The 23,975-nt window shown below is 40.4% G+C and overlaps 1 protein-coding gene across 1 annotated transcript; it reads left to right on the top strand.

The window, feature by feature from the left end:
- The first annotated feature begins 3,253 nt into the window (after positions 1–3,253).
- TTPA (alpha tocopherol transfer protein) lies at positions 3,254–23,803 on the top strand. Its single transcript, XM_004274977.3, has 5 exons — positions 3,254–3,488; positions 11,023–11,176; positions 16,671–16,864; positions 18,805–18,915; positions 21,731–23,803. Exons 1-5 carry the CDS (start codon positions 3,285–3,287, stop codon positions 21,917–21,919), a joined length of 852 nt encoding a protein of 283 aa, XP_004275025.1. The 5' UTR covers positions 3,254–3,284; the 3' UTR covers positions 21,920–23,803.
- Positions 23,804–23,975: the final 172 nt, after the last annotated feature.

The raw sequence follows: 23,975 nt of genomic DNA, 5'->3' as shown, positions 1-23,975 counted from the left end.
ACCATATGACCCAGCAGTCCCACTACTGGGCATATACCCTGAGAAAACCATAATTCAAAAAGACACATGCACCCCAATGTTCATTGCAGCACTATTTACAATAGCCAGGACATGGAAGCAACCTAAATGTCCACTGACAGATGAATGGATAAAGAAGATGTGGCACATATATACAATGGAATATTACTCATCCATAAAAAGAAACGAAATTGAGTTATTTGTATACAGAGTGAAGTAAGTCAGAAAGAGAAAAACAAATACCGTATGCTAACACATATATATGGAATCTAAAAAAAAAAAATGGTACTGATGAACCTAGTGGCAGGGCAGGAATAAAGATGTAGACATAGAGAATGGACTTGAGGACACGGAGAGGGGTGGGGGAAGCTGGGGTGAAGTGAGTAGCAGCAACATATATACACTACCAAATGTAAAATAGATAGCTAGTGGGAAGAAGCAACATAGCACAGGGAGATCCACTTGATGCTTTGTGACCACCTAGAGGGGTGGGATAGGGAGGGTGGGAGGGAGACGAAAGAAGGAGGGGATATGGGGATATACATATGCATATGGCTGATTCACAATGTTGTACAACAGAAACTAACACAGTACTGTGAAGCAATTATACTCCAATAAAGATCTATAAAAAGAAAGTAATCAAGATTTCCTGTAGGAGTCTACTCTACCACTTCTCCATCTATTTTTCTTTCTCTTTTCCTCTTTCTTCAATGGTACTAACTGTAGGCACTGGAACTGCTTCACATTTTGGTCACAGATATGCCCCGCTACCACTGTACCTCTTGGCTATTAGGAGCCGTCTCTCACAGCCATCTGGGCTCCATGTTGGTTCCATTTTCACTGAGTTTAATGCTGATCAATCTCAATCAATCAATAAACCTTCTTTTGTGCTTATCTTATAAGAGTTTTACCAGTGCAGACCTAACCAAATTGGACTCCATACCCCATATAGCTCACTTCCAAAAAAGGATGTTATAGCCATGATACTATAGCTATGTCCATGACCTCTCACTGAACATTTTTTTTTTTTTTTTTTTTTTGGCCATGCTGAATGGCTTGCAAGATGTTAGTTCTCCGACCAGGGATCGAACCCACGCCCCCTTCATTGGGAGCATGGAGTCTTAACCACTGGACTGCCAGGGAAGTCCCTCTCACTAAACTTCCTGCCCTATTTCAAAATAGCAGATGCTAATTACTAAGAACAAGTAGAAAAATGTGTTAAAAAATTTGAAAGAGAAGAAAATATGCTATGTATACTCTTTCTTCTACTAGAAAAGACTGGCTTCCCTTGTAGTTTTCATTAGTCAGAGCTCCAAGTAAGGCTTTGCACAGTCTACACCTTTTGGCCAGTACTTTCTTCCTGATCTCCCCCTCTCGCCCTCACCTGGCATACTTTCCCAATGCGTCCACTAAGCCCAAGCAAATGTCCCATCTTCATGAAGCCTTCCCAGATCTCCTAGGCAGAGTCAGGAAGGCTTCCTCTGTGTTCTCTACAGCACTTTCTCTCTGCCTCTTTCATGACAGTTTTCATGTTGAATTGTAAGCCTTTACTCCAGTAGCTTTCCATCTCACTCCAAGTAAAAATCAAAGCTTGGAATCTCTAGCCCTCATTTAAGTAAGTACCACAGCTTATTTACTGGATTCTGATGATTTATTCCGCTGGCTTCCCAAGCCTGCTCCACCCGTCCCCCCCACCCCGCCCCCCATCCCTAGTCCAGGCTATCCCTGGTCCAGCCTACTCACCCCTTGCAGGTGTTGATTCAAACACCACTGTAGGTGCTATCCTTCTTCACAGCTTTATGTTTTCCCAGAGCACTTATCACCACCTCTCATATTCTCTTTTATTGCTTGTTTATCTCATTCCTTGTCTATCTCCCTCCACAAGAATCAAAGCCCCCAAGATGAGGGTTTTGTCTGTTTTGTTTGCTGGTGGACCCTCGGTACCTGGAACAAGTTCTGGACACAGAAGCTGCTTAATAACTATTCTTTTCATGAATGAAATGGCACCTGCCACTGGACATCTTAAAGGCAAAGATTTGGTTTTATTTGTGCGATTCTAGTATTTACCTGTCACATACTATATATTCAATAATAATTCGTCTCATGGGTTCCCCCTTGGGGAAACAGGTCAACTCTGGGATAGGGCAGAGATCAAGAAAAAGACCAATTTAACGACCTTTCTGGCTTCCACATCACTTTCCTGCTCCGTCTTCATTACCCAGGATCACTTAGATGAGGTCACATAAGGATTCTGGACTCTCTGTTGAGGGACTAGACATGGTGGTGAAGCATAACAGAGGAAGTATAGAGTGTTTAGAAAGATTTGTTTTTGGCACTTACTAGTCATTTATTGGTATATGTCACTAACAGAGTAAAGTGCCAAGAACTGAGAAGACTTTGCCTGGATTGGGAGGAAGGGGAAAAGCAGTGAGTCGGTGAAGGTGCCATTTTGGGATGTGTATTTTGGAAACCACTGTTGTAACACAGTTTGAGGTGAGGAGTCGGTGTGAAGCGGAAGGGGTAGGGAGAAGGGCTCCGCGGCGAGCCTGCCACCAAGACGTGAAGTGGTGGTTCTAAGGCTCCTTCCATCTCCAGGACAAGGAGGGAAGGAAGAAAGGGAGGAAGGGAGGAAGGAAGGAAGGGAGGAAGGAAGGAAGGAAGGGAGGAGGGAGGGAGGAAGGAAGGAAGGGCGGGAGGGGAAAAAGCAAAGTACGCTAGCAGACTATTCTTAAAACATCTCCCCCCCCCCAAAAAAAAAAAAACCTAAAAAGGGCTTCCCTGGTGGCGCAGTGGTTGAGAGTCCGCCTGCTGATGCAGGGGACGCGGGTTCGTGCCCGGGTCCAGGAAGATCCCACATGCCGCGGAGCGGCTGGGCCCGTGAGCCATGGCCGCTGAGCCTGCGCGTCCGGAGCCTGTGCTCCGCAACGGGAGAGGCCGCAACAGTGAGAGGCCCGCGTACCGCAAAACAAAAAACAAAAAACACATCCCAACCAATCACAATCAACTAAGGCAAACAAACTTTGTCATCTTCCCCTTGACGTCGAACATCAGTGCCTTCCTTACTGGGAAAGCTGGGGTTCCGACCTGGAGCTTCCAGAACGCTGAGCACGTCGGGGCTGCCACATGGTTCCGCGTAAGGAGCGGCCGGGCACACCCCTGCAGGCGGGGCGGGCGGGGGGCGTGCGCGGGCTGCCCGCGGAGGAGGGGCGGAGGCGGGCCCGACCTCTCCCCGGCGCCCGGGCAGCGGCGGGAGCGGGGCGGCGGGCATGGCGGAGGCGCGGCCGGGGCCGGTGGCGGGGGCGCAGCTCAACGGGCTGCCAGACCACTCGCCGCTGCTGCAGCCCAGCCTGGCCGAGCTGCGGCGCCGGGCTGGGGAAGCGGGCGCTCGGCTGGCGCGGCGGCCGCTCAGCGACGCCTTCCTGCTGCGGTTCCTGCGCGCCCGGGACTTCGATCTGGACCTGGCCTGGCGGGTAAGGGGTTCTCCCCGCCGGGCCGCACCCGGGGGACGGGCCGGTAAGCCGCGGCTGGGCCCGGACCCTCGCCGACGCCCGGCTCGCCGGCCGGACCTCGGCGGGGACGCGGCCGGAGCGCACCGCGCGGCGGAAGCGGGAGCTCTGAGGATTCCCGCGCTGGTCCTTGCAGTTTCTCTGGGTCGTGGAAACGGGAAACCTCGAAAAAAGCTGGAACCTTCTAGGGAGAGGGCCCATTTGACCCCAAGCACTGGAACTCTGCCCTGCACGAGTCTCCCGAACCTATAAAGTTTGGGGGAAATGCTTCACTTTCCGCGGCAGAGCGGGTGAGATAGAAAATGACAGCTGAAAAGTGGGAAGCCTAGAGTTATTCCATCTTAGCAGGTAACTCGACGTTTGGTGGGGGAAATGAAATTGCCAGTAAAACTGAAGATCTAAAGCCAAATCCTAGCAAAAGAGTATTATTAATAGTAACACTGAAGTGTCGAGACGGTAAAGCAGTCCAGAGTGTTCTGAGTGGGGGGATGCGGATGAGGCGCTTCTTTTTTTTTTTTTTTTTTTTTTTTTTTGGTACTCGGGCCTCTCACAGTTGCGCCTTCTCCCGTTGCGGAGCACAGGCTCCGGACGCGCAGGCTCAGCGGCCATGGCTCACGGGCCCAGCCGCTCCGCGGCACGTGGGATCCTCCCGGACCGGGGCACGAACCCGTGTCCCCTGCATCGGCAGGCGGACTCTCAACCACTGCGCCACCAGGGAAGCCCGGCACTTCTTTTGTGGCTCCAGGTGTGTTATGACAGCTGGTTGAGAGCAGGGTGGTGGGAAGACAGGAATCAGAAAGAGGGGTACGACCTTGAGTTCTCACTTTGGACTCAGCATCCTCACCTGTTAAATAACGGTGAAAGGGCCTCCCGCGATGACTGGTTTCCAGGACTGAACATTAACCAGTTTAACGGAACAGGACGTACCCAGCACAGAGCCTGGCACGTAGGAAGTGCTCAGCAGTTGAACTTGATCTAGCCCTTTCTCCAAGTGGCTCGCTCAGTGTCACGCGGCGAGCTAGGAGGCAGAGGAAGTATTAGAGTGCAGAGTCCCAGCTGTCTCAGTATGAAGATTTTTGTTGTTGGTAACTAATTTTTAATTGAAAAAGTAAGAAGTACAGACGGTAAAAAAAAAAAAAAATCCATAAATAGTAAAGAATGCAAAGCAAGTTCCTAAAAGTAACTTTCTAAGGGAAAAAATTCCTCACCCCAGACCTTAGCTTGCCAGCCTCCTACCCAGTGGCAGTTACTGTTACCTGTCTCTTACCTTTCCAGGTATAATCTACAGTCGCACAAGCATATGTATGTGTTTTACATTTTGCCTTTTTAACATAATTTATCATAGAGATGAATCTGTTTCAGCATGTGTCTTATTCTTTTGGGGGCTGTGTACTATTGCATTGTCTCAATTTATTACATTAAAATGTATTAACCAGTCTCCTGTATTGGACGTAGGAGTTGTCATCAGACATTGGCAATGCTGCCGTGCATGCTGTTCATTCCTTCATTCAACGATTATTTTTTGAATTTCTACAATTTGCTTGACAGTTCACAAAACACAGAAACCAAGACAAATAGGGTTTCTTCCACACCAACTGGGTATTCTAGTATGTCTTTTTCATTGTATCAATACAAAAATAGGAAAATCCTTATAGGATAAGTTGAACTTGCACAATTGCTGGATGAAGTGCAATGTGCATTTTCAGTGTTGATGAATAGACCAACTGTCCTCCAAAGTGTTTGCACTTATTTTATCACTTCTATATTATCAATACATAATGGTGTCTTTCCCCATATTATCACCCATGCTGTGTCACCAAATTTATGATCTGTGTGTCGACCTGCTAGGAACTGGTTCTCATTACTATAATAATAATGAGGAACTGGTTCTCATTATTATTATAATATGCATTTATTTAATTACAAGTGAGGTTAATCATCTTTCATATATTTAACATTTTTAAATTCCTTTCTAATTAACTGCTTGTTTTGCTATTTTCTTCCACGTTGTTTACATAAAATATAAAACATTTTATTCATATCTTCGTGTATTAAAGAAAATAGGCTGTTGTCCTAGTTTGCGGTTCGTCTTTTGACATCGTTAATGCTATTTTCTTTCTGTGAAGAATTTTAAAGTTTTTATGTAATCAAATGTATTGATTTGATTGTTCTGTGATTGCTTCTAGTTTCATAAGCTCTTCCCTTCTGCAAATTTTTCTCTAGTAATTTATGACTTCTCTTTTTTATGTTGGAGTTGTCGATCTACTGCACTTCATTTTGACATTAGGAATGAAATAGGAGCCTACCTATTTCTTTTCTTTTATCAGATGTCTACTAAGCTCTCCTCATACTTACTCAGCAGCTACTAGATATGAAGACACAATCTCAGGTCCAATGAGAAGTGTAGCTCTAATGGGGTATTAAACATTTATAGGTAACTAACAATTAAAAGTGTATGATTTACAGATTTCATTTTGGTTACTTTTTTAAAAAAAATTTTTTTAAGTTTATTTTATTTTTGGCTGCGTTGGGTCTTCATTGCTGCGTGCAGGCTTTTCTCTAGTTGCGGTGCGCGGGCTTCTCATTGTGGTGGTTTCTCTTGTTGTGGCACACGGGCTCAGTAGTTGTGGCTCAACGGGCTGTAGAGCGCAGGCTCAGTAGTTGCGGCGTATGGGCTTAGTTGCTCCGCGACATGTGGGATCTTCCCAGACCAGGGCTCGAACCCATGTGCCCTGCATTGGCAAGTGGATTCTTAACCACTGTGCCACCAGGGAAGTCCCCATTTTGGTTACTTTTTTAAAATAATGTCTACTATGTATAAAATAGATAACTAATGAGAACCTACTGTATAGCACAGGGAACTCTACTGTTATCTGTGGTGACCTAAATGGGAAGAAAATCTAAAAAATAATAAATATATGTATATGTATAATTGATTCACTTTGCTGTACAGTAGAAACTAACACAACATTGTAAAGCAACTCTACTCCAATTAAAAAAAGTAACGTCTAGGGCTTCCCTGGTGGCACAGTGGTTGGGAGTCCGCCTGCCGATGCAGGGGACACGGGTTCGTGCCCCGGTCCAGGAAGATCCCACATGCCGCGGAGCAGCTGGGCCCGTGAGCCATGACCGCTGAGCCTGCGCGTCCGGAGCATGTCTAAATAGAAGATAAAATAAAATTGACCTCCAGCCTCTGTGTTGTATATTTTTTTCCTGTATTATTTGTTTTCCTGAATTGTTTTCATTGCATCATGTCCTTGAGGAGCTGGCTAAGGACTGTGTCCAAATCTACGGGATGGGAATCAAGTTTCTGTGAACTCTTTGCCCTATTTTTCTGCCAACTTGAAAGGAAAAAGGGAGAGTTAAGAGTATGAAACTGTTTTTTCATTTTCCTCCACAGAGGCAGTGAATTCAGTTACAGTCCTTTATTTAAAATATGAAAGCCCTGTAGTTTTAGTCTATGAAGAAACCTTGATAAGTCCCTCAGTTTTTTTTTTTTTTTGCGGTACGCGGGCCTCTCACTGTTGTGGCCTCTCCTGTTGCGGAGCACAGGCTCCGGACGCGCAGGCTCAGCGGCCATGGCTCACGGGCCCAGCCGCTCCACGGCATGTGGGATCTTCCCCGACCGGGGCACGAACCCATGTCGCCTGCATCGGCAGGCGGACTCTCAACCACTGTGCCACCAGGGAAGCCCAGTCCCTCAGTTTTAATGAAGTTTCTCATTATTCTAGTTTTTGTATTTGAAATTATAACAAATTAGTGACTTTTGTGAATTCTAATAACTTTGGGAGTACCAGCTACTTTGGTAAGTAGTGTTTACATGGATTATCTCACTATTTTCTCATTTTAGAAGAAACTGAGATGTAACGAGTAAGTAACTATCCTAAATCGCAGTTATGAAGGGGTAGAGCAAGAATTTGAACTTGAGCTGAGCTCAGGGGAGCCTGCACTCTCAAGTGAACTCTACTTGCCCCATCTGTTTAAAACAACCGTTAACCTCTGTCTATTCTATATATTCTTGTGAATATATAGAGTCTTATCTGTCACATGTGAATATTCCTCCTTATATTTTTGCTCTATGTGATACGTTTTTTATTCTTTAATTATTTTTATAGTTTTCCTAAATACTTCAGTGTTTTCAAAATTCCACTGACACTCCCTGCTCATTTCCCACTAAATGCAGCTTCTTTTGTAAAACTCACTGAATTAAGTGTCAGTTTCAGACTCCGCTCTGCTCCTGGTAGCTACTACCCTGAAACAAATGTGTAATTTCTTCCAGTTTAGTTTTCTTACCAATAAAATGGGGTAACAATAGTTACCTCTTAGAATGTTCGAGAGCGGGAATTGAAATGATGCTATTAAACCCCAGAAAAGTGGCACAAATATGGTTGTAATTTTGTTGGAAAGTACACGAAAAATGTAAGGAGAAACCTACTCTGTTACAAAGCAGAGTTAAAATAAGCTGTAACTTTTTATATTTATTTATTGCTAGTGGTGGTACAAAACAGGTGCCTTTCGGTAATGAATATTCACCCGCAGGCAGTTTTATTTCTGCCGTGGACTTTATGTGGTTTGTTGGAGAATTGCTCGGTAGCAGTTTACGTCATTTACATAATTTATTTATGTCAACCAGACTTTTGAATGTATTTATCAGTGGAAAAGTAATAATCAAAGATCCGGGTGTAGAGCCTTCAGTTTGCAAAAGTCAAGTGTCAAAAGTATGAGGGCAATTTGTGCATCTTTATGAAAGTCATTTTTTTCAAGCATGTGGATCCAGCTGGTTTAATCATGTATTAATTTATTCTTTCGTTCAACACATGTACCTATCTCCTAAGTGCCCAGCACTCTGCAAAGATCAATAAGCTGAGGAACCTGCCTCTATTCCCTAAAAGATCCCTTTTTAAAAAAAAAATAAATTTATTTATTTTTGGCTGCGTTGGGTCCTCGTTGCTGTGCGGGCTTTCTTTTAGTTGCAGCGAGGGGAGGCTACTCTTTGTTGCGGTGTGTGGGCTTCTCATTGCGGTGGCTTCTCTTGTTGTGGAGCACGGGCTCTAGGTGTGCAGGCTTCAGGAGTTGTGGCGCATGGGCTCAGTAGTTGTGGCTCATGGGCGCTGGAGCACAGGCTCAGTAGTTGTGGCGCACGGGCTTAGTTGCTTCATGACATGTGGGATCTTCCCAGATCAGGGCTTGAACCCGTGTCCCCTGCATTGGTAGATGGATTCTTAACCACTGCGCCACCAGGGAAGCCCCCAAAAGATCCGTGTTAATGAAGCTATAACTTTTATTATTCCACGGGAAAATAAAATTGTTATTTCTGTATTGGAGCTCCTATGCTGCTTCTGGTGTTTTGCTTGAATTAGAATTAAAAAGACTAGTTTTCCATCTGAGGGAACTATGAAAAAAGTAATGAACATTAAAAATGCTAGTAACACTTACTCTGATGCCCCCTAAGAAAGGAGAAGGAAGAGAAATTCATCTTATAGAAGAGAATGAATATATCAGGATCTACAAGGTGTCTTTTTTTCTTACTGCTTTTGGAATCTGCTATTTAGGTCACCAATTATTTCTTTGTTGGCAAATTTACTGACTTTTTTTCTTTCTAACCTCTCTGTTGCATTTAACTCTTAGTAACATTCTCTTTTTTTTTAACAGTTAGGGAAAGTTTCTTAAATGCAGAAATGACAGGAAGAAAGAAAGAGAAAGAGAGGGAAACAGTATCAGAGAGAAAGAAGTGGGGAGTAGAGCAACACAGATGCCTTTCCCTCCCTTCTGTACATTGTGGTGCCAGATCTCCTGTGGTCCAACCAGATCCTCTCTTCCTCCAGCCATTCCCAGCCGTTGACGTCCCCCAAGGCTTGGAATTTCACCCTTTACTTGGTTTTTTAAACTTGTTTTTGCAGTTTCTCCTGCAGATCATGACTACTTCATGATTACAGTTCTCATGTTCATTCCAGTGACTCTCAAATGCAAAATTTGTCCTTTCCTTTCATCTGAACTTTGATTCCACATTGCTAATAGATCTCTTTAAACTCAAAACAAATATACTGTCGTTTTAGAAAAACTGAGAATGCTGAAAATCATGGAAAGGTAAATTGAAATATAATAAATTTTAACTGTAATTTGATGTCAGTATTCTCCACAATACACTGGCAATGTTTGTATTATTTGTAAATGCAGAGTAACCATTATTGGTGGTTTTTTTGGAAAAAAAAAGAAAATGCGGTGCTTTCAAACCATATTTTGCCAAGACCTACAGGCAGACTGTTCCACAGGCTATCCGAGTGTATACCACCGTTAACAAGGTCGATTTTTGTTGTTTTCTGTTAGTACGGTATAGAAATGTTCCTTTGTATCTTTTTTCTAGGAGAGAAAATAAAAACCAAAAATTTTTAGTTATCTTTAATATAAACCTGCACTAAAAGCTTGGATGAGCAATTAATCTAAATAACTTTCCCTATTAAGAGAGCAGCAAGGCTGACTACCACGCGTTATGCCCATGTATGCTTTACCCAGCACCCTGCAAGACACATGTTGAGAAAACATGACCTCAGAGCAGTTAAATACATGCCAAGACCGAATGGATAGTAGGTGGTGGAGTCAAGGTTTTCCTGAAGCAGCAGCAGCCTGCGAATCAAGCTCTTCACTACATAGCATGGCCTGTATGATCCAGCTGTCACCAACCGGTGAGGTCCAAAGAGAGCAGGGATTTTATTCTGCCCACTGCTATACCTCAAGTGCCTCACTAAGTGTGTGGAACATTGCAGATGCTCAAAAACATTTGTAGAGTTAATTCATCTGCTTGATTTCTTTTCTTCCTTATTCACAAAGACTAAAAGGTGGATGTTTCAGCCTTCTATCGCTAAGTAACAAACCAACCCCGAATTTAGCGGCTTAAACCACGGCTGTTTATTGTAATGCGCCACTTTGGGCAGGGCTCAGCGGGGATGGTTCGTCTGTGCTCCACGTTGCATGAGATGGGACCATGGCTGAGGTCAGGCTATCTGAGATGGCTTCTCACGTTCCAGGGCCTCTCTCTGCAGAGATTCATTATTTAATAATCCTACATGGTCTCTGGATCCCAAAAAGCAAAAAGAGAAGGTCTCAGGCTTCTTAACCAAGCACGGTGTCACTTCCATCAAAGCGAGACAGGAGGCCAGCTCAGCTTCAAGAGGAAGGAATCAAATGGACTCCACCTGCTGGTGGAAGGAATGACATGTGCACACCAGGAGGGGAGGCATTGTTGACAGCTATCTTTGGGAGACTCTTTATCACAGGAGACAAATAAAAATTCCTCAACTTTGAATTTGTGACTAACTCCTATCACCTGAGATCCTGCATGAAGCGTGCTTTTAGCTTTTACAGCTAAAAAGATAACCCAGGTTAGAATCCTGACATAATACATGGCAAGGGCCCTACATAATGCCAAGACTTTCCTATTGCTCTTACAAAATGCTTACCATGTATGCTATCTGTAGATAAGTTTTATTTTATTTTCCAGTTACTGGAAAACTACTATAAGTGGAGAGCAGAATGTCCAGAAATAAGTGCAGATCTCCATCCTAGAAGCGTTCTTGGCCTTCTGAAGGCCGGCTACGTCGGCGTCCTGAGAGCCCGAGACCCCACTGGCAGCAAAGTTCTGATTTACAGAATTGGTAGGTCACACACAGCACTTCCTCTTTTTTATTTTTCTTGACTGCCATATCGGAAGCTTCCATGAGTTCATATTTAAGAATTTAGCTTTTTAGGTTTTAACTTGGGTTTCATTTAGTCTTTTTAAAAATTTTTTTTTAATTTTTATTTTTTATATTTTCTTGGCTGCGCTGTGTGGCATGTGGAATCTTAGTCCCCCAACCAGGGATCGAACCCGCGCCCCTTGCATTGGAAACCTGGAGTCTTAACCACTGGACTGCCAGGGACATCCCTCATTTAGTCTTTAAGGTCCCCCAAATAGAATAAAACTGGCCGTTGTTAGAAAATTATCCAAAACCAATGAAAATCCTACTTCCATTCTTCCACACAGTTAACTATATAAAGTAAGAGGAAAAGAAAACAGAGAAGAGAAATAGGTGGAAAAGGTAAAAAAGATCAAGGTAAAGTGTTTCAAAAATTCAAATAAGAATTCTGAACTATAATAATACAAGCTCCACGAGAGCATAGATTTTGTCTGTGTTCTGTTCGCTGATGTTTCCCAAGCACCGAAACCAGGGCGTGGCACATGGTAGGTATTTATGAGATATTTTTGGAGTGAGTGACAGAGTGAACGGTGGTTGGGTCCTGCCCCAGGCTGCGGAGCGAGGGGCTCATTCTCCAGGTGGAGGAAGGGGAGGAAGGGGCCGTGGGAAGCAGCACCCAGGCAAGTGTTAAAGAACCCCTGTTCCACGTTCCCCTCTTTCTTTTTTTTGTTTGTTTGTTTGCGGTAAGCGGGCCTCTCGCTGCTGTGGCCTCTCCCGTTGCGGAGCACAGGCTCCGGACGCGCAGGCTCAGCGGCCATGGCTCACCGGCCCAGCCGCTCCGCGGCATGTAGGATCTTCCTGGACCGGGGCACGAGCCCGCGTCCCCTGCATCGGCAGGCGAACTCTCAACCACTGCGCCACCAGGGAAGCCCCCGCTCTTTCTTTTCACTGCTTCCTCTTTTCACCCCTAGGTCTTCCTAGTGTTTCCTGGAGGCTGGAAACCTATAACTTCTGCCCCTCCCTTCGACCTGTGTGTGATTAAAAATGGCACGAAACGGAGGGTTCACACTGTCCCCAGCATCCTTTCCTGGCCTGGTTGGAATGACAAAGATAACCAACATTTCATGAGCAGAATCTTATGAATTATCCTCTTACGGAAACTTTCACATCTGTAAATATTCTAGGGAACTTAAAGATATTTATAGATTTGCTTTTCCTGCCTGCTTATAGATAAGATACCTGCCTATAACTCAGCACTTGGCTGTCTTGCAAGAAGATCCTGCATTCAGTTCTTGAAAAGGTAGCAGAAGACTAAGTAGAATGATTCTGTTTTTCTGCTCCAGCTTCTGTGTCAAATACAGCTGGGTTAATCGTGAAGTCGTTGTCTGTAAGCCAGACATTACAGGTGCTCTTCTGTCCTGTCGTTGCCTCACCGGTGTTATAGGAAGTTGCATGAGGTTCCCCGAGTTCCTGAGGGTTAGAGTTGCCAGATTTAGAGAAGTATCTGTGTTTTATGTAGCAAGTGAAACTGTTTTATGAAAACTACAGTGTCCAGTTACATTTGAATTTCAGGTAAACAATGAATACTTTTTTTTAGTATGCATGGGGCATACTTAGACTAAAAAAATATATCCAGTTTATCTGAAATTCAGCTTTAATTGGGCTTCTTATATTTTATCTAGCAACCCTACTCAGGGGTCCCAGGAGCACAAGATGGAAACCTACAGGTGATTCCTTCTGCGAGTATCCTGGCTCTGCATGCCTGGCTGGAGGTTTTTTGGGGTCTCCTCATGTTAAGAAGTAAAAATGAGACCTTAATAGTGAAAAAGCAAATGTGCTACTTTGATCAGAAACACCTTAACTAATAGAAGTCAACAGTCTTCTATTGTTTAGCGAGGGCCTCTTTTTTTTTTTAACATCTTTATTGGAGTATAATTGCTTTACAATGGTGTGTTAGTTTCTACTTTATAACAAAGTGAATCAGCTATACATATACACACATCCCCATATCTCCTCCCTCTTGCGTCTCCCTCCCACCCTCCCTATCCCACCCCTCTAGGTGGTCACAAAGCACCGAGCTGATCTCCCTGTAGCCTCTTGCAGTTATTAATTTATAAGTGTACTGTTTAACTCAAAGAGATTTTAAGATCAAGAAAACATATCAATTTAGTGACGGTCAGACAGGAGAGTATACAGCAAATCTTCTGAGTGTTATGTAGAATAACATGTTACTCCAGGGCGAAAGGAGAAACTCAGAAGAGTTTTATGAGTAAAATGAAAGAATAGGATACATTTATATTTATACATTTTCTAAATTTAATTGAATTAATGGGAGGAACTAAAAAAAGGAAATCTGTGGTAGAGCTTTTTGGGTAGAACGTTAGCATAACTCCTTTCCTGGTACCATCTCTGTGCAGTGTAAGCAGTGAGAAAATGCACAGAACCTTTTCCTCCAGTCCAGCAGGACAGCCCAAGGTGAAACTAAAATTTTGCCATTATTGGCCTATAAGCCAAAGGATATAATTTTATGCCTTTTGAGACTCACTACTGTACTACAGCAGCAAAAGTAAAATTTAGCAGCGAGCATGGTTCTCAGGAACACAGGTTCTAGGGCATGCTGCCTGGGTCGGAATCCCAGCTCTGCTACGTCTAGCTACATGGAAAGCTGTGCAGCTGTAATTCCATCTTCTCATCTGTCAAATGGGCATAGCAGAAACTTTCCTCATAGGGTTTCTGTGAGCATTAAATCTTGCAATACAGTATATATAAAATATAATTAGAAAATTACCTGGTATGTACTAAGCACTCAATAAATGTTAGATAGTTGCTGGAGAAGGAATTAAAAATGTGCGGCAATCTTTTCTTTTGCCTTAAAGGAGCTCAGAGTCTAAACCAGCAATGTCCGATAGAACTTTCTATGATGGTGAAATTGTTCTCAGTAGCTACTAGCCACATGTAGCTGTTGAGCACTTGAAATGTGGCTATCGCAACTAAGAAGCTGAATTTTTATTTTATTTACTGTTAATTATTTTAAATGTTAATTAATTTAAATTTACATAGCCACATATGGCTAATGGCGACTATTTGGACAGCACAGGTCTAGACGACTATGTTGGTGGGCTCAGAAATTTAAGTCAGTCACTATTTTCTGAACTGCAGACTTTCAGTCATTCTGTTCATATTTTGCACCATTATAGCTTTCAGCCAGTGTCTGAAGTCGTACAGTACAAGTGAACTGGTTTATCCATGGACTGATTATTCACATTCTTACCAGGAATCTGAGGCTTTTAAAAATAAAGGGCAATTCCACTGTACCTTTCTAGGAGTACCTCTAATTATCCCTTCTCTTTCTTCATCTCTAGATTTTTCCTTGCTATTACACACTATCCATTAACATTTAAATCTGTTAGGATCAGCCATCCAAAAGCTCCTTAATCCCGTAAGACCCTCCAGCCTCCACCCTAGCCGTCTCCCCACACCTCATTCTCAGCCACATTTTTAGAGTTAGTTATGTTCACCATCCACATTTTCTCACAGGTCCTCTCAACGCCCCCTGGTCTGGTTTCACTGCCACCTGTCTGTTGAAATGACCTTAGCAAATCATCGGTGACCTTTTCACCAAATCTAATGGTTGTGTTTAGTGCTATTTCACTTGACCTCTTTACATAGCAAACCTCTTCCTCTTTTTTGAGGTATTTGCCTCCCTTCTCTGATGCCACATACTCCTGGTGTTTTCCTCCAACTTAAACTGACTGTTTCTTCTTAGTCTCCTTTGCTGGCACTACATATTCTACTGTAAATTCCGAAATTCCTGAGGACATTGGCCTTAGCCTCCTCTTCTTAAGCTACTTACCTCTCTACCATAACAGAGAGAAACATAAGTCCATGGTACTCCCTGCTATATAGACCTATAACCACAGAAACTCTGAGATTTGTATCTTCACCCCCATTATCTCTTTGTTCCCAAAGCTCCACACGACCAGTTCCCGATCTCAGCTGTATCCAACTGGACATCTCACAGTCACCATTCTAACGTGTTCAAAACTGCCTATGATCCTTCCTTCCTAAACACTTTTCTTCCAGTGTTTCCTATCTCAACAAATGGAACCACCATTCTACCCAGTTGTTCAAGCCAGAAACTTTGGTATTTTTAGAATTTTACCATTCCTTAGTCATGAATCTTTTTTTTTCCTTAACCCTTCATCTTGTTAGGTATTGCATGAACCTTGTAATCTGAAGATTTGCATCTATTTCCAGCTTTGGAAAATTTTTCTCTTCTGTTACTATTCCTTTCCCCTCTGTTCCCTATTCTCTGTATTATTGCCTTCCAGAACTCTAATTAGTTGGATTTTGAAACTTCTGGATCTAGCTGCATGTCTGTTAACTTTTTATTCATACATATTGACTCCTGGGTCGTCTTCTGTGCTGAGATTGAGAGACTTCCTCAGCTTGATGTTCCAAACCATTATTCCATCGTTGGCTGTGTCTCTTCTGACATTTATCCCATCAACTGAGATTTGCTTGGATTGTCATCTTTTAATTCCCAACATCTCAACTGATTCTTTTTCATAATAGCCTGTTCTCATGACAATAGCCTATGGTATCTTTTTTTCCTCACTGAAACAATTTTGTTTCTTTTAATGTTTCTTTTGCTTTATTAGCTGTTTCCTTCAGTTTTAGTGCCTTTGTCTATTGAGTTTGGATCCTCTCTTCTTTGTGTGTCTGTGTCTTTAAAACTATTAAAATTCTTAGTGGTTGCATATCTTTTTTAAAGATCACCTGCTTGCCTATCCATCACTGTCAATTTTGCATGACGCAGCCTGCCCCAGGACTGGTTGGGGAGGGGAGAGGACAAGAACTCAGTAGCTCCTCTTCTTAGCACAGGTATTCCTTGTTTTTCCTGGGTGTGGGGAGCTGGCTACCCTTCCGAGCGCACACTACTTTTCTAGCCTATATGGACGTGCCTCTCCTACACGCTGCTCGTCACGGAGGGTGTCAGAGAGACCCACCTGCCTGTCTGCTCCTCGCACATTTCCCTTAGCAGCAACCTCTGTGGTTACGATGGGGCCCTAGTTATTCTTCATAATTCAGAGGCTTGCTTTTCCCATTTTCAATACCTTCGAGCGTGGAGCATACCCAGAGGTATTCCAACCTTCAGCCGCAGTTCCATCCTGCTGTAGTTTGGGCTGTAGCTTCATCTGGCCATCAAATCCAGGCTGCATTTATTCTCTTATTTTCTCCGTGCTCTTAAGAATCTGTTCTTTGCTAGGGATTGGAGGGAGGGAGGGAGGGAGGGAGAAACAGGCACGTGTTCTTGGACCACCAATTTGACCTGATACTCAATTCATGATCTTTGTACGTGTTTTATTTCTATTGATCCTTTAAGTCTAAAAAGAATTCGTTTCCTTTTGTAAATCTTTCTGATTCTTTACACAGTGCTGAGATATGATTTTTTACATTTTTTTTTTTTTAGCACACTGGGACCCAAAAGTTTTCACAGCTTATGATGTGTTTCGTGTAAGTCTAATCACGTCCGAGCTTATTGTACAGGAGGTAGAAACACAACGGAATGGAATCAAGGCTGTCTTTGATTTGGAAGGCTGGCAGTTTTCTCATGCTTTTCAGATGACTCCATCTGTAGCCAAGAAGATTGCTGCTGTTCTTACAGTAAGTGTATATTTTAACTGTTCGGTACAATACTTAGTTATATGTTAAAGAGAAGGGAGAGTACATTTATTAGAAAATTAAATACAAGTTTAGGAATGATACATAGAATTCAATAACAGTAAGAGGAAGTAAAGTGTTATTAATTCAAAAAGAAAGAATGTTGCAACAAACTGTGAAAATATGTTCAAAATTTCTAACCACAGAATTCATATATTTAAACAATAATGTGGTGATTTTATCTTTCAGTCACTAAAATTTTCTTCCTAAATTAAAAATTGACTCAAAAAATTATAGCAATCATACAACAAAATGTCATGTAGGTTTTGGTTGATACAGATTGATACAGTTGATATACAGGTTGATAGATTGATACAGTTCTTTCCGGGGGGAAAAAAAAAAAAGTTTTAAAAATGGCCATCATCTTTGACCCAGTAATCCTGCTTTTGGAAACCTAGCCAAGGAATAATCTTAAATATAGCAAAGACTTTGTGTATAATAATAATAGCTTACTGTGTGCCAGGTACTTTGCTAAGTGTTTCAAGTGCATTACCACTTAATGGCTACACCAAAGCTTATGACATATGACTATTAATTTTTCCATCTTACAAATTATTTTACTATGTCAGAGAGGTGACATAGCAATGCCCAAGCATATACATTTTGTCAGCAGTGAAACAGGGATTCCAATCCAGGATATCTGAAGATAAAAGCTGTACTTAGAACCACCATTGCTTCTATGCATAAAGATAGTTACTATAGCATCAATTTTTTAAAATAAATTTACTTATTTAATTTATTTATTTTTGGCTGTGTTGGGTCTTCGTTGCTGCGCGCGGGCTTTCTCTAGTTGCGGCGAGCGGGGGCTACTCTTCGTTGTGGTGCGCGGGCTTCTCTTTGCGGTGGCTTCTCTCGTTGTGGTGCACGGGCTCTCGGTGCACGGGCTCAGTAGTTGTGGCGCACGGGCTTAGTTGCTCCGCGGCATGTGGGATCTTCCCGGACCTGGGATCGAACCCATGTCCCCTGCATTGGCAGGTGGATTCTCAGCCACTGCACCACCAGGGAAGCCCCCTATAGCATCAATTTTTATAGAAAAAAATTAGAAACAGCTTATTTGTCTAGAAATAGGAAAAGCGTTACTTAAATAATGATACATCCATTTGATGAATTATAGCATCAATATTAAAGCTCACAATGTTTACAAAAATTGTATTATGTCAGTGAAACAAAACGGGGTGCAAGTTATTTAGAGAGCATATTAGCAATTATGTTTAAAATAAAATTATTCATAGAAAGAATCTGAAAGGAAAAATCACAATTGATAACACATCTCTAAAAGCTATGTGCAGAAGAAAAAAAAGGGTTTTGCATGAAAGAAACTTGGCAGGAAAAATCTCTATATTAACAACACATCTTTGGGTAGGGAAAATACTGATGGGGTTTTTCTTTGAATTCTTAACATTTTAAACCTTAGAAAAAAGCCGATATTACTTTGATGTGAAAGACTTATACCCGTGTCAAAAGTTTAAAAGTGTGTGTTTATTGTACTATTCTTTCAACTTTTATGAAAGTTGGATTTTTCTTCCTCAAAATAAAAATTTGAGGGGAAAAGGTTAAGTATCCAAATGACTCATTGATTTTTGAAAAGCACATTTATATGTGATTGGGGAAGATATTTTCTGTGTCCTGCTTATGAAAGATGTAGGTATTTCTTAAAATACTTGGCCTAAACTACAAGGTGCAACCTTTTTAGAGACCTTTTCTTAAGCTAGGAACAGTGAACTATAAAGCAGGCTATTGTGTTGATGGAATAATTTTGAAAATAAAATCACACTTTAGGTATTGCTGTAAGTTTAGCAAGTGTTCGAAGAAGGGGCTTGTCGATACGATTACATATTGATTTATGCTTTGTTATTAACAAGACATTTTCTTTATTTTCAAAGGATTCCTTTCCATTAAAAGTTCGTGGTATCCATTTGATAAACGAGCCAATAATTTTCCATGCTGTCTTTTCCATGATTAAACCATTTCTGACTGAAAAAATTAAGGAACGGGTAAGTAAAACATATTCAAGTCACTATTCTTCTGTACCAAATGTTCCACTCCTTTGTTATTTAAAAATTGCTCTCTTATTTCCGCCCCTCCCCCCAACACACACAGCATTGTCCCAGTGCTTTGAATATTTATCTAACAACCCAACTACTTTTATAAAGTTTCTTTTTAGTTTTGAAAAATCAAGTTAGTGAGGCTGTGGAAAAACTGGACCTCTAACACATGGCTGGTGAAACTGCAAAATGATATATTCCCTGTAGGGGGCAGTGTGGTCATAGTTATCAAAATCACAGCCTTCACATTTCTGGGATTTTTATCCTACAGATATACATGCTCATAAACAAAATTACATATACAAGGGGATTCATTGTAGCAAAATATGGGAAACCACCCAGTTCTCATCACGAGGGAACTGGTTAAATAAACTGTGATGCATCGACACAATGGAACACAGTAAGATTTGCAGGATGTATTGTGAAGGGAAATAAGAACATGCAGAATCGTGTTTACACTATCTTTTGTATAAAAAGGGAAGAAATCAGAATCTATAGTTATATTGGCATAAAAGTTATTTTTAAAGGATATGCAAAGAAACAACCAAAGTGGTTACCTATATGGAACAAAAGAGGGGTACGGATGGGGTAGCAGAGGATATTGTTGGGAGCAAGACAGCTCACTGTGGACCTTTTATCTTGTTTTGATTTCTAGCCGTGTGAATGTATTACCTATGTAAATAATAAACATGCTTAAATTAGACACGTGTAACTGAAAACCATAGTACCCAAGGTATGTGACTTAATGTCGTTAGTTAAAGCAAATAGATTTGATGGTTTTTTAAAATTAATTAATTTATTTTATTGATTTATTTTTGGCTGCGTTGGGTCTTCGTTGCGGTGAGTGGGCTTCTCATTGTGGTGGCTTCTCTTGTTGCAGAGCACGGGCTCTAGGCATGTGGGCTTCAGTAGTTGTGTCATGCGGGCTCAGTAGTTGTGGCTTGCAGGCTCAGTAGTTGTGGCTCGCTGGCTCTAGAGCACAGGCTCAGCAATTGTGGCGCACGGGCTTAGTTGCTCCGCAGCATGTGGGATCTTCCCAGACCAGGGATCGAACCCGTGTCCCCTGAATTGGCAGGCAGATTCTCAACCACTGCGCCACCAGGGAAGCCCGATTTGATGTTTTTTACCTATCTTGCAGAGTCTTATCTCAGGTGAATATCAATATTACTTGGGATTTTTCAAGTGTTGACAATAGAGTGTGAGTTCCCAAACTGGCAACCAGTCTTCTGCATGAATCTGTAGAGGATAATTTTTAGAGCATTTATTTAGACAAACGTTGGCAACATCTAATGCATGAACACAAATAGGTTTTAAAGGTATTGACAATTTAAATCTCAAAAACTATTTAAATAGAAATACTGGTAATGTGAGTGATAACAGCATATTTGGAATGTTACAAAGTATATTCTTTCATACTAAGAAAATGTAACATCTTGCATCTGGTCAGAAAATGACGACCCTAGAGCTTCTTTTGAGGTTTTCCAGTAGGTATTTCTGTCTGTCTTCAAGAAGAACTGCCCCGACGGAAGATTCTTTTATTCTTATAAAAGCCGGGTTTTTTTTGTTTATTCTTGTTTTCCTCTCTTCAGTATAGCTTGACAATAGCTGGCCATCTTCTGTTGAACGTTGACAGACATAAAAATAAGTATTTCTATTTTGGGTTATATTCTGGACCAAAAAAACGAATACAACAATAAACTGAACCTAATAAACAGGAGAACATGAGCAAGAAGAGAAGAAAAATTTTAAATTGAGAAGTGAAGCATTTCAATGAAAGTTAATTGACATGAAACAGACTTGCCAAAATGGGAAAGGCAGGGAGGACCAAATCTAGCCACTTTCTCCCTTTAAACATTTTGGCAGTACTCTATGAATGATTTTATTTCTCCCTTCCTGAAGAGATGGTTGAATTTCTTTTCAATTAGCTGGTAATATTTCAAACATTTCAGAAAAAAATCAAGGATTGGGACTGTAAGGTTCCTGAGTGCAAAAAACTTGTTTCATTCATCTTTCAGTCTTCATATCCTAAGCACATAGTAGGTGCTTATTAAATGATTGTTGAATGTACAGATGAATCCTAGCAGATGAATAAAGGTATTTAGGTATTTATTTTTAATAAGATGTGCTTTTAATCAAAGGTTCCAAGTCTTTATTTTAACTTCAGGACATTATAGGATCAATTTTTATAGTTTAAAATGTTGAAAAATTTAAAGTTCTCAACACAACAACTATCATAATTTCTCTTAATTTTTTATTAGCCAAGACTATCTGTCAACTGTACCACATAAATTATTCCCTGCGTACCTGATTGTGTGCTCAGATATATGCTTTTATTTAATATGAACTAATAAAAGGAAGAACATTTTTATCATCTACAGAACCATCCCAGGATATTCAATCTTTTGCTAAGAATCACCTGTACATTAGGGAATAGAATGTATAAAATGATTTTATTTAGAGTTTTAAAAATCTACTTTTGAAAGAAAAAAGAATGGCTTTTTGTAAATATTGTATAGTTACAAGGATGCAAATATAAGAGAACAGTAAATTGATCAGGTTCAGAAGCAGCACAATCTAAACATAAGTACAGTTATTAGCTTCATAAGCAGAGGAATAAAGGATGTATCAGTAGTATCTATACATGTGCTCCTATCTTAGAAGTGATGAGAGCATCTTATCTTACAGTGTTGATTTTCCATTGGAAATGCATCTGATATACTGAGAGGCAGAGGGCATACCTTCTAAAACATTTTGGCTGTTTCAGATTCATATGCATGGGGACAATTACAAACAAAGGTTACTTCAGCATTTCCCAGACATTCTTCCAGTGGAATACGGTGGTAAAGAATACTCCATGGAGGACATTTGTCAGGAGTGGACAAATTTTATAATGAAGTCTGAAAATTATCTCAGCAGCATTTCACAGACCGCTAAAGGAGAAGAAGTTATTTAATGTGAGAGACTTCCTAATTAAAAATACATGAGTAAGATCCTACCTGGTTATATGAATGAAAGAAAAAGAATCATTAAACTAATGCTTTTCCGATTGATTTTTTTCAATGTAAAAATCTTCTAACTTGAGCAACATGGATATTTGGGAAATTTCTTTACTTTTTAAATATCTTTCCTTACCTTTAAAGTAATTAAATATTATTATACCTTAAAAGCATAGAAGAGGTTCCTGATTTTTGCAGGAAGAAAGTTATCTCTGAAGTGTCTTTTCATGCGCACTTTGCTGTGTTTCTCAAAAGTTTTATTTTAAACAACTTTTCTGGTCACACTGGTTTGATTATAAATGAATAAATAGTCCACTGAAAAGAAATATTAGCACAAATCAACTGATTATAAAAATCTATTCACACTCATTTTGGGTGCGTGTCAGATAGACTATAATTCAGATTAAAACCTGAATACAGTTTTATATAGTTATTTCTGTGGGCCAGCAAGGTAGTTCACCTCAGGGAAATTCTATTTTACCATATTTGCATAATAGAAACTTTTGATTGAAGAGTCTGTACGCCATAAACTCTTATGTGTAGCATCAATAGGTCTCTATGAAATTCTTCATGTTGATACAGTTAACTACATAGAGATTCAGAGGTGGAATAATATTTGGTTGCCGTATACGTGGACTCTATTTTTTAATTGAACAGTAACACAACTACACAAGGGAGAGGAAATGTTTACATTTTAAAATCACTGTCAACTACATCTGGAACTTTTCAGATTATGCATGAAGAAATTTGGGTTTTACTGTATTATCAGAACATTCTAGCCAAATCCTACAATTCATATTTACTTAAAAAAAAATCAGGAGTTAAAATGTGCTGTTTGTACTGTAGCTATGTTAAAGCATATTCATTTATTGAGAAAGATATGTCAATATAGCTTTCAACTTATGACAATTTTTATAGTATTTTATAATTTTTAAATTTTATTTTAAACTTAAAAATGAAAGAACACAGTATACAAAATTTGTTAAACATTTTTTAGCTTAGTTGGGTTTCAACATTAATCATACAATAGTATCTTTGTGAAAGAATATGTAAAGGGTGTTTTTCTTTATAAGAAAATTATTCTAATCAGATGAGCTGATACTTATGATTCTCTGTACGTATATCTGTGAAAAATTGAGAGTGATTGTGAATGTTCTTTAGAGAACGTGTTTGATTTTGATTTAGCATTGGGAAGGTAACTTTATATTATAAATTTAATTTAAAATATTAGATCATGCCTGTTTTCTAAAAAATGTTAAAATCTTCTTTACAAAATCATACATTTAAAATTGTATAATTAAAAATGACAGCAGAATAAAACTATTTAAAAAGTATAAATAATAGCAACAACAAAAAGTTCTAGTTTACCCAACTTTTATTCCTAGAAGGTTTACATCACAAAGTTCCACTTCATTCACATTTGGGTGCTTAAAACACTTTCTTCTGACTCTGTGAAGGAATGATTACTTTAGCACAAGAATAAAGGATAGTATTTTAAAATGTCTTTTAAATATGATTCATTGGTGATGTTACTGACAGTAAATAGAATTAAAATAAGTCAATCAGTAGAAGTACATTTCATTATAGGACTTTGAATATTTTATGAAATGCAGCGATTCACTGAAGAACATTCAAAGAACAATGTAAAATGAACGGGCAGTTTTATAAGGTGGCAAGATAAATAGCTATTGAATTGTCTCTATTACTTTACTGTAATTGCACCAGAGGTGCCTTTTAAAAGATTAACTCTAACGTGTGCTCATTGTGTTACTGAACTGCCCGATAATTTATTTGTTTTAATATTGTTCAAAACAAAATAAAGATCTTTCACACAAACTATAGCTGTTTGTTTTTCATTTTTAAGTATGAATATTAGGCATTCTTTTTCAAAAACTGCTTTTCCTTACAGAAGAGGTTAAGAAAAAAGTATCGCATCTAGCTGTCCATTACAAAAACGCCAGTGTTTTCTTTAAACGTTTCAATTGCAGACTGGCTTTCCTGCTGCTCAGTTCA

Source organism: Orcinus orca, chromosome 17 (assembly GCF_937001465.1).
Source record: "Orcinus orca chromosome 17, mOrcOrc1.1, whole genome shotgun sequence".
Lineage (NCBI taxonomy): Eukaryota > Metazoa > Chordata > Mammalia > Artiodactyla > Delphinidae > Orcinus > Orcinus orca.
Note: the sequence above shows the minus strand (reverse complement) of the source record. Positions and strands in the feature narration are given on the sequence as shown.

What these genes read in the sequence shown, in the direction of transcription:
- TTPA (XM_004274977.3), top strand. Translation starts at nt 3,285, where the DNA reads ATGGCGGAGGCGCGGCCGGGGCCGGTGGCGGGGGCGCAGCTCAACGGG. An exon ending in ATCTGGACCTGGCCTGGCGG is followed by an intron (nt 3,489 to 11,022) that starts GTAAGGGGTTCT and finishes TTTATTTTCCAG; the next exon opens with TTACTGGAAAACTACTATAA. An exon ending in AGATTGCTGCTGTTCTTACA is followed by an intron (nt 16,865 to 18,804) that starts GTAAGTGTATAT and finishes TTATTTTCAAAG; the next exon opens with GATTCCTTTCCATTAAAAGT.